This window comes from Oreochromis aureus, linkage group 22 (genome assembly GCF_013358895.1).
Source record: "Oreochromis aureus strain Israel breed Guangdong linkage group 22, ZZ_aureus, whole genome shotgun sequence".
In the NCBI taxonomy this organism is placed as follows: domain Eukaryota; kingdom Metazoa; phylum Chordata; class Actinopteri; order Cichliformes; family Cichlidae; genus Oreochromis; species Oreochromis aureus.
This window is the reverse complement of record NC_052962.1, coordinates 12563191-12573524: the sequence shown is the minus strand read 5'-3', so window position 1 is coordinate 12573524 and position 10334 is coordinate 12563191. Positions and strand designations below refer to the sequence as shown.

The 10334-nt window shown below is 42.3% G+C and overlaps 2 protein-coding genes across 2 annotated transcripts; one reads left to right on the top strand and one right to left on the bottom strand.

Annotated features, from left to right (window-relative positions):
* The first annotated feature begins 20 nt into the window (after positions 1 to 20).
* On the top strand, positions 21 to 5322 carry rbbp4 (retinoblastoma binding protein 4). Its single transcript, XM_031740105.2, has 12 exons — positions 21 to 205; positions 778 to 928; positions 1026 to 1171; positions 1267 to 1440; positions 1686 to 1801; positions 2818 to 2978; positions 3077 to 3203; positions 3391 to 3468; positions 4269 to 4345; positions 4476 to 4533; positions 4617 to 4727; positions 4922 to 5322. Exons 1-12 carry the CDS (start codon positions 187 to 189, stop codon positions 4982 to 4984), a joined length of 1281 nt encoding a protein of 426 aa, XP_031595965.1. The 5' UTR covers positions 21 to 186; the 3' UTR covers positions 4985 to 5322.
* An 849-nt stretch (positions 5323 to 6171) lies between these two features.
* Positions 6172 to 10276, bottom strand: sync (syncoilin, intermediate filament protein). Its single transcript, XM_031740142.2, has 6 exons — positions 10147 to 10276; positions 7586 to 9171; positions 7289 to 7503; positions 6930 to 7137; positions 6736 to 6860; positions 6172 to 6663 (listed from the first exon to the last, which is right to left on the bottom strand). The coding sequence occupies exons 2-6, from the start codon at positions 9113 to 9115 to the stop codon at positions 6615 to 6617; spliced, it is 2127 nt and encodes a 708-aa protein (XP_031596002.1). The 5' UTR covers positions 9116 to 9171; positions 10147 to 10276; the 3' UTR covers positions 6172 to 6614.
* Between the last annotated feature and the right edge of the window lie 58 nt (positions 10277 to 10334).

Here is a 10334-nt window from a genome sequence, read left to right as displayed (position 1 = left end):
CACCCACGTCTCTCACAGTCGGCTGCTCGGTTAGCTAGTTCTTAGCGTGCCGTTGTACCTCCGGTGGTTTAAACGGTACCGGGGGTTTGCAGGCACACCGGAGAACCAGCTTGGACGAGGCTCAAGGGGCTGTACACCTTAACCACACCTCAGCTCTCAGTTTTCTGTCAGCTACGTGGGAGAAACATGATGGCAGACAAGGAAGGTAAGTGAGTATTTTAGTTGTCAGCAAAAAGAAACGATTCTGTTTGACGCCCCTCAGCTAGTTGCCCGGTTAGCTTAGGTGGCAGCTAGGGCAAGCTGCCCGTAGCTCTTGTGTTTTACTCTATAACAGTCAACACAAGCGGGGATAATTTAAGAGTGTGAAGGTGAACTTTACTGATGTCAAAGCTCAGTTATTGTTTGGGCACCGTCTCTGAAAAGTTGGGGTAATGATTTGTGTGTGAATACCGGGCAGAGGTGAAGAAATGAGTTCAGATCTTATGGTTATGCTAACGCTGTAGCAAGGTGCGGGAACAATGAGAAGTTTCTCATAACACTGATAAATACCGAGGCCTTGTCAGGTTAACAGTCAAATCATTTGATAGCGAAATTTGTCGACTGTAAAGACCAACTTTTATAAATAAATCTTGTAACATCAACATTTAATATTAAACTAACAGCTTGAGTTAGTGAAAGCTATGGACATATCTGATGGGTGTTTGTAACTAAATAAAAAGTACAGTATTACAGTGTGTCCAATTATCATCGCTGGTTCTGTGACAATTTTGTCCTCAGCTGGTGCTTTTGATGATGCGGTGGAGGAGAGGGTCATCAATGAAGAGTACAAGATCTGGAAGAAAAACACCCCCTTTCTTTACGACCTGGTTATGACCCATGCCTTAGAGTGGCCCAGCCTGACTGTTCAGTGGTTACCTGACGTCTCAAGGTGGAAGCGTTTACACATTTGGCCAGTAATATATCTCAAACATGCAAGAAATTGGCATTAATGCATTAAAAACCTTTTTTTTTTTTCTCCCTACCAGGCCCGAGGGGAAGGATTACAGCGTACACAGGCTCGTTTTGGGCACTCACACTTCTGATGAGCAGAATCACCTGGTTATTGCTAGCGTGCAGCTGCCCAATGATGATGCCCAGTTTGACGCCTCACACTACGACAGTGAAAAAGGAGGTTGGTATATTGATAAAGAGAGAATGTATAATGCATTTACTTCATATTTTATATACTTATAGCCTGCAAACATATTTCTCTATATTTCCCTGAAGAGTTTGGAGGCTTTGGCTCAGTAAACGGCAAGATTGAGATTGAAATCAAGATCAATCACGAAGGAGAAGTGAACCGTGCCCGCTATATGCCCCAGAACCCCTGCATCATTGCCACTAAGACCCCCACCTCAGATGTGCTGGTGTTTGATTACACCAAGCATCCCTCAAAGCCAGGTGCAACAGTCACACAAAGCACAACACACTGCTGAAGATGGCATGTTCTTGAGTACATTATGAAAAAGTGCATTGTAATTGGTAGCTTACTGGTATTAAAACAATTATACAACTTCACCAAAACATAAATACTGGGCACACAGAGTCGCTACTCAAAAACAAACTTGTCTGTTCAGTTCTTTTAGACCCACACCTCTCTTCCAGTGTCTCTGAATTGACAGTTGATTTTATTATGTTGTCTTTAGATACTTCAGGAGAGTGTCGCCCTGATCTGCGTCTCAGAGGCCATCAGAAAGAAGGCTATGGTCTATCCTGGAATTCAAATCTGTCAGGAGCTCTTCTTAGTGCGTCAGATGATCACGTAAGAGGAAGTAGTTCTTGTTTTAAGAAGAAATTGCGCTTTCTGTTTTTCATTTTTAGCAGCAGATATTTCCAACTAGGGCTGTTTTTACATATTTATGTCATAATAGTTTCAATCACTGTATTTCCAGTACCATAAATAAAAGTAGACTGCTTTGCCAAAAAGTCACACACACTGATATTTTGGTGGGCCGACTTTAGCCTTCATGACCGTTTGCATTCACTGTTTGGTTCCAATCCCTCAAGTTGTCTCTGTGACGTGCACATGGAAATGCTCTTAATTTAAATATTAAACTGCTCTGTTTTGTTCATTTGCAGTTTCTATTACTGTAGTTATCACATAGCATTATTTCTACAGTTAGGTGATTGAACTAGCATTTCTGGTGCCAGCTGGTGAATTAAATCATTTACTCAGCTGATCCTTTACATCAGGGGTCTCAAACTCCAGTCCTCGAGGGCCGGTGTCCTGCAACTTTTCCATGTGTCCCTGTTGCAACACACCTGAATCCAATTAGTAGGTCATTAGCAAGACACTATAGAACTTTTAGACTGCATGCTGAGGTGGCAATTCAGCCATTTGATTCATGTTACAGCAGCTTATGAGCGAATGAACGTGGTGCAATAAAAGTACTGTTAGAAGTACATTTTTCCAAACACTTACATTTACGTAAATTTACTTGAGTAGGGGTTAGGGGTTGCCACTTTAGCATGCAGGTGAGTTTTATATTCTAGCTAATGACCTACTATTTTATTCAGGTGTGTTTGCAACAGGGACACCGGCCCTCCAGGACTGGAGTTTGAGACCCCTGCTTTACATTCATAGCTACAGTGACTTCTAAGTGTTTTTCCACACAAATGGTGTCATAAACTGACCTCAATGAAATGTCAGGAAGGTATGAAAAAATGTGCACTGCCAAAAACCTGCTGTTAACAATCATTTTCCAATTTTACCACGTTTTTACCAAACTGAAGTGCAAACATGAGGTTTGATGTGTTTATGTGGTTTTTGTCACTTAGACCATCTGTCTGTGGGACATCAGTGCTGTTCCCAAAGAGAGCAGGATAGTAAATGCAAAGACGGTCTTCACCGGTCACAGTGCTGTGGTTGAAGACGTCTCTTGGCATCTGCTTCACGAGTCGCTCTTTGGATCTGTAGCAGACGACCAGAAGCTTATGATGTAAGACTCTCGGTCATATACCACGTGCAGATGAAGCACACTTAGTTTTTTCAAATGCAGCAAAAGGATGAGCGTCACCCTGTGTCTTGTCCTTTAAGCTGGGACACTCGTTCAAACAATACCTCCAACGCCAGCCATGCAGTGGAGGCCCACACAGCAGAGGTCAACTGTCTGTCATTTAACCCTTACAGCGAGTTCATCGTTGCCACCGGCTCAGCAGACAAGGTGATAAAATATTCCACCACTTCTTAATTGGTACTGTTTTATTAACAGCAGGACTTTTAACTGAGTGCATTTGGTAACTGTTGACTAAATAATCCTGATGGTATTGTTAGTTTTGTAACTGCAGTGTTGTTGCAGAGATCAGAAAATGTTGCAGGCATGTTGTAATATACATCTGTGCCGCCCACAGACCGTGGCTCTTTGGGACTTGAGAAACCTGAAGCTAAAGCTGCATTCCTTTGAGTCACACAAAGATGAGATCTTTCAGGTAAGATGTTTCTTTATATGAATGAAATTGTACTGAAATAAGGACCGTACCTAATGGTGCAGTGATATAATTTTGTATATTTTATATTGATTTAAATTTAAAAATAAAGCACTGAAATAAATCTTATGTAGTACATGCTTCTTTTGACTCAACCTGCTGCCTTCAGCCTGCAACAGGTTACTAAATTTAAATATTATATTTAAAGTAAGTTAGCAGTCTATCTAAATATATTTTAACTTCTGCAGCTTTTTTTGTTTTCTTTTTGTCCTACAAACAAACGTCAGTGGCTGGGAGAAACTGGAAAAATGCTTTTCTTCACATCTGAGCTCATTGAGCAAACATGTTGTTTGATCAAGTAGTGCTGCTAGTCTCTGACCTGTGAAGCTTTTAATCTCGATTACAATAAGACGCGTTGCTGTTGTGGACTGTCGAAAAACTCCACCCAAACTCACCGTCTTGGTCAGAGCACCGCTTCTTTGCTGTTTGCTGTGTGTAACGGTTCAGCTCGGCGTTAAACTACGACAGCAACGACTTTGCTGCTGATATCAGTGTTCTTGTTGAGAAAAATAGTGGCTATGTGGGGTTCAACATACACTTCCGCATTTTGATTATTGTTGTTGTTGTTGTTATTATTATTATTATTAATGTTCCTGATGATCATTCTGGTGCAGATGCCAAGAAGTTCTCATAATTCCAAAGCAGTGAATCACACACAGTAACTCAAAGATTTTCTTTTATGACACATGAATGAGCTCTGTTGATTGCTTTTCACCTTCAGCACCTTAAATTCTCTGTTTTAGGTTCAGTGGTCACCTCATAATGAAACCATATTAGCATCTAGTGGAACAGATCGCCGCCTCAATGTCTGGGATCTCAGGTACACACTTTATTTGATAAGACCTTCTTAAAACAGATTTCTTTAAAGACTTAGTTGACCCCTGAAATGTGTGGCACAGTGTGGTGACGTTGCTTTGTATAAAGTTTGACTCTCATTTCTTCTTCTGTAGTAAAATTGGCGAGGAGCAGTCTCCAGAAGATGCAGAGGACGGCCCACCTGAGCTTCTGGTGAGACTAGCTGAAGTCTGTAGAAGTGTCGCCATCTTGCATTGATGTATGCCAAAACTTGAAGCTTCTCTTCTCTTTACTAGTTTATCCACGGAGGCCACACAGCCAAGATCTCTGACTTTTCCTGGAACCCCAATGAACCCTGGGTCATCTGTTCTGTGTCTGAGGACAACATTATGCAAGTGTGGCAAATGGTAAGACAGCTGTCACCACATGTTGGCTTTCAGTCCCTCTGCTTTGTACCACACGATTTTTAGATTTTTAATGCTTTTTGTGAGCGTGTTGTTCCATCTGCCAATTATTTTATTTATTTAGACATATTTTTACTAAAAGTTCTTACAGCTAATATTTTTGAGTCTGAATGACTGACACTGATTTTTCAATGTAGGCTGAGAACATCTACAATGATGAAGAACCTGAGGGTACAACAGAAAGTGAAGCTACTGCGTAACACCTCCACCCGCTGTGTGCATTCACCTACAAGCCTGATCACAAATAGTTCCACTCAGCTACTCCGCCATCCTCTCTGCTGCCATCGGGACACTAAATGCTAAAAACACAGACTTTATGTAGCGCTGGCTTGTTTTGGAACACTGAAAGTGACTCTCGTTTTAGTAACTTACTGCCTCAAGAATTTCACTTTTTTCACATTTTTATTTGTTTACTTTTGTTTTTTCAATGCACTTATGTATAATCTGTATTTTTGTAATCTAACTGGCTCTTCCTTGTACAATGCTATATTTTAAACGATGCTTTCTTTCCCCAATAAAGTGTTATTAAACAATTTAAAGTGATTATGTTACAATGTTATTTAAGTAAAATGCCAGCTAGGATTTAACACAGTCCACAGGACAGTGGCATTGAATGTGACTTTCATGAAGTAACGTTCCTGAAATCTTGTTGCTCCGGTGCTTAACCGGTTCTTGTGGACCACAGATGATTATAGAAGAGAGATTTAGAAGGTACTGTTGTCACTTTCATCCTGTTTTGATTTTGTTTTGTTTTTTTTAAACTGGAAATGACAAGCAATGACTTGTGATAGACAGGTTGTTGGTCCATGAGCACTAACTGCGCTGGACACTCCTCTCTGACTCTTACAGTCACCCTAATTTATTAACAAAAGGAACTCAGTGTTTGATTCTGTATGACCTCAAAATGGTCACTGTGACTGTTTATCTGGATCATAAAGCAAAGGAGGCCTAATTCCACACAGATAAAGCCAGAAGTCTTCTTCAGGGTCATTGCCCTCTGCTGGCCATTTAAAGAAATGCAGGTTTTCACTTTTCAGGGTGGAAAGTTACTGTATGGAGGGCCACAAGTGCCAAAATGAATGAACCAAATCAATCATTAAACAATTAAGCATGTCATTGATTAGTTTTTTTTTTTAAATGAAATGTCATTAATTAAAATCATAAAATTTTAAAGTGACATGAATAGATATTTAAATTTATTTAAGCCATACAGTTAATGGCACTGAATTATTTATTGATACATTATTTGTTTCATTTTGGCACTCATGGCAGACTACAGATCATTCTCCTTCAGCCACAAACGTTTTTTGCATGTTTAATATTTTGCATGTTTAACATGTCCACTATGCCTATAATTCTGTGAAAATGAGGATCGTATCCGAACATGTGAGCATTTCAGTCAGTTTTTAATCATTTTAGTGAAAGAGTTGATGATGCTTCGTCACACTTTGCTCAGGCGTCTTTTGTGTTGTGATGTTTTGGTACTTTTTCCCGTCTCTGAGGCTTACTCACCCTGTTCGTCTGTGTCCCAGTGTTTAGTTCTTCAGGCACGTTGGCCTTATAAGTACAAGAAATCCAGTCTGCTCTTCAGAGACAGACATTAACTCATCAGTGGCACTTAGATTACAAAGAACACACTGCGTTTATTCATAACAAAAACTTTCCTACAGGCTGCAGTCTAGTTTATCTTTACAAAGTCTTCTAAAAAAAGATCGGTCTTGGTTTTGTCCTGTAACAGCATGTATGTTTATATGTGTTAAAGTGCACTGATCAAACCTTTAGAGTTTACTATGTTTCCTAAAACACAAGCTCCTTTTGTGTGAAGAACAGTCATGTTTCCTCCTCATCGTCACCCTTGTTGTGGTCCTGAATGGCATTTCTGTAAAGAAAAACAATCTAGTTACATGCTTATAGGTTTGAAGGTGTGGTGCAGACTTGATGAACGGATTACCTGTAAAGTAGGAGCTGCTCATTAAGGCTATCTCTCAACTCCTTGATCTCTTTGGTTTTTCTCTTCTGAATCTGTAACTCAGTCTTCAGCTCTCTGCTGCTCTCCTCCAGACAGTGCACAGTCTCCTGAGAGGCAGGCATAATGTCAGTGTTTTTGTCATCATGCCCTACTTTTTCCTCAGTCGCCTTGCTTACCTTGTACTGCCCCACGTTTTCTCTTCTTTGCATGTGGATTAGATTGAGTTTCTCCTCCAAACAAGCCCTCTGCAGCTTCAGCTTCTCTATCTCCTCCATCAGAGGTCTCAGCTGGGCTCTCAGCTCCTGGGCCTGCTCTTTGGCTTTAACGATTGCGCCAGCTGTTGCCTCTCTTCTCTTCAACAGTGCAAGCAAAATGGGCTCATACCTGGACAAGCAAATCAGAGAAAGCTTAAGTGTTTTATCGCTGTAACACTGCGTCATTGGGTTTTTATTGCCTAAAAACTACGGCACTACCAAAGGTCTGTGTGTGTCAAAAGGAAGAAAAACACATGTTTTGGCGATTCCACTGACTGCACCTGTCCTCCAATGCTTTCAGGCCACCCTCCACATACTGCTGTATGTCCCCACATGAATGCCTCCTGCATTCAGTCAGCTCCTCTGCAGTGTTGGTAGTCTGACTTGAGCTCTGTTCCTGGAGCTTCGCTCTTAGTACTGAGAGCTGTTGTTGTTGGGCCAGCCTGAGCTGGCAGCCCTCTTCTATCAGCTGGAGCACCAAGGACTTCAGCTTCTCCTGGAAGAAATTCATTTAGAAGAAGATGAATGAATGGTTGGAAATGCACGATGGATGAATGGAAATGTAATTGTGTTCTTACCTCTTCTCTCTTTAGTATCTCCACTTCATGGCGCTGGTTGTTCAGAGCTGCCTGGCTGTGGGCGCAGCCCCTTGCCATTGCAAATAGCCTCCTCTTCAGCTTTCTAAGCTCATCTTGTAGCCCCTGTCTCTCCAGGTTCACCTTCCACATCCTTCTTTCCTCCTCTGCCCTCTCCTCCCTGAGGATCTCTCTCTCCCTCTTTCTTTCCTCCCTTCTGCCTTCTTGTTCTTTTTTGAGCACATTCATCAGGTCTGCCACTTTGTTATCAATCCACTCCTCTCTCTCCTCCTCGTCCTCACTTGCCCCTTGGCCTTTTTCCCCTCTCAGCTGCAGCACCTCTACCAGCAGCTCCTTCCTCCTCTTCTCTAATCGCTGTACCTCTTCAATACAGTCCTCCATCTGAGTCCCCAAGGCCTCTAATTCTGTCACGCTAGATCCCAGATCTAAGGTGTCTGTCTTGAGTTCTTCTGTCTTCTCAGACAGGAGTTCATTACCATCTACATCAATCTCAATCGCATCTCCTGTTGTTTCTGTGCTTTCATCAAATATATGTCCCGGCTTCATTCCCTCGCAGCACATTGCGTTCTCTTGTGTAGTATCTATGGGTGTCTCTGAAAAGCCGAACACCTTATCTGTTTTTAGATGACCTGGGCTTTCTGATCGGTCCACAGAGAGCTCACCCATCATGTCATGGCCAGACAAATCTTTGTGCTGGCTGCCATTTGTTGTTGAACCTGCTGTCATTCTTTTCCCGGTGTCCTTGGAAACTTGACCTTCTTCCCAGGAGTCCAATTGCATTGGCTGGCTCTCCGTCTTTAATGGCCTCTCTTGCTGAATGGGCACCAGTGTTGTGCCTCTATAAAGCTGAGGGTTCTTGTTGATGTGTACGTATTCTTGGCTTTCATCTGTAACCCACTCTTGGGGTTCAAAGTCCATGCCAGTTTCTTCCATACAGCTCTCCAGCATAGCTAGCATCCCCAGCAGCTGGCCTTCATACTCCACCATGGTTTTGCTCAGCTTGTTACCTGCTGATGTCAGAGGCATTTCTGCCTGGCGACAGCGTTCTGTGGTCACACCACACCTGTCGACGACAGTTCCCGTGCTTTGCGATTGGCCCTGGGCAGGCTTTTCTTCGGCACTGGTCCCGTCTATGTGTGTGTCAATGTAGCTAGTTGAAAGATAGGCTTGGGGGCATTTCCATGCTTCGCCACACTTTTCCACTGTTACTTCCTCTTTTGCCTCACCATGACTGGATTCATTCAGATTTGTTTCTGTGTAATTTGCTGAGTACTGAGAGCCAAAGGAAATACCGGTGAGCTCTTCGCAGCTCTTCAGTAAGTCATCCATCTCCTGTAGGTATGGCTTTATCAAAGCTGATTGCTTTAGCTGTGCGCCTGTGAAGGCGAGGTCATGGAGGTTTGCGTTGCATTCTCCTTGTTCCATGTGGGATCTCTCTGGATCCCCCTCCTCTTCCTTAATGAAGAGTGGCTCGAAACCAGAGGATGAAATGTTATCATCTAGGTCATCCATCTGTTTGGCCTAATTCCCGTTGCCCGTTTTGATGTAGAAGTCCCCTTCAGAAAGGCCTGTTAAACCAGATGAATGTGTTAGGCAGTCTCAGACTTATAGCTATATATTAGGCCTGGCTTAAAATGATAACATGTGAGCATACAATAGGGGCTGGGTCAATGTTTTGGCCGGACTTGCAAGCTATGCTGATGTCATTAGCACATGTGGGTATGTGGAGGCATGGTTTAGCAGGGTATGTTTTTGACAGCTGTTCCCTTAGGCTAGGTGCCACGGGCACCAATTCAGTGCATGGCCACGGTCAAACACACCTCACACAAGTACGCATTCAATGAACACAAAACCTCTAGTGATATAAACACACACAGACAGTTTTCATCTGAAGTTCCAGCAAGTGGCATTACAGAGATTACACCAGCAAGCAGATTATCATAACATGTCATTGTCCCTGTCGATGGATGGGCACTTGGAGTCTCCCCTGGTGAATAATGCAGCTGTAATTGTACCCTTTGAGGTGTTTGCCAAGACTAGCCAGATACTCCCCAAGGGTAAATTGATCAAATTGACCCAATAGTGTCATCGGGTAGAGATTTGAGACAAGAGAGACAAGATTCATGTGATAGTTGCTGTTTCTTGGTTTGAAACCAACTAAAAAAAGCAAAAAATCAAGCTAGAACTCTTGTGCTTGTATTTAACTAGGTCATTTCATGTAATTAATGAGCACATTTTAGAAGCTACATTTTGTTGTTCTTTCTTTGACATGTTTGACCGCTAACAGAACAAAGCTCAGTAGAAGATATGACAGGGACCAGCTGTCTCACTGCAGGACAGGTGTGTGGGATAAGGCACAACACCCAGAGACAGCACCATCCTGCGCCTGATGTCCATCTTACACAAAAACATTTCCTTATCAGTTAAGCAAAAGGCCACAGTAAAAATAAAAAACTACATTATGAACAACAACAGCAGAAAGTTCATGAACGTATAATTAATTTAAACCATCACATGTAAACATCACAAGCAACTGAACTTACTTCTCGACATATGGTTCCTTTTTTTCTGCCTTCCTGCTGGATCCCGATGATGAATCTGCTGAGCAAGAATAAAATGAAGGCGCTCTGGTTCAACCGACAAAAGTAAAGTGAGTGTTAAAGAATGAGCGGGAGCAGCGAGTACAGATGAACTGAGAGAGGAGGGGGGATAAAGACAGTTGACCCAGCCT

Coding starts and splice junctions, on each gene's coding strand:
- rbbp4 (XM_031740105.2), top strand. Junction 3,469..4,268: donor ACAAAGATGAGATCTTTCAG/GTAAGATGTTTC, acceptor TCTCTGTTTTAG/GTTCAGTGGTCACCTCATAA. Junction 4,728..4,921: donor TTATGCAAGTGTGGCAAATG/GTAAGACAGCTG, acceptor TTTTCAATGTAG/GCTGAGAACATCTACAATGA.
- sync (XM_031740142.2), bottom strand. CDS start 9,115: ATGGATGACCTAGATGATAACATTTCATCCTCTGGTTTCGAGCCACTC. Junction 7,504..7,585: donor AGATACTAAAGAGAGAAGAG/GTAAGAACACAA, acceptor AATTTCTTCCAG/GAGAAGCTGAAGTCCTTGGT. Junction 6,664..6,735: donor GAGCAGCTCCTACTTTACAG/GTAATCCGTTCA, acceptor TTTTCTTTACAG/AAATGCCATTCAGGACCACA.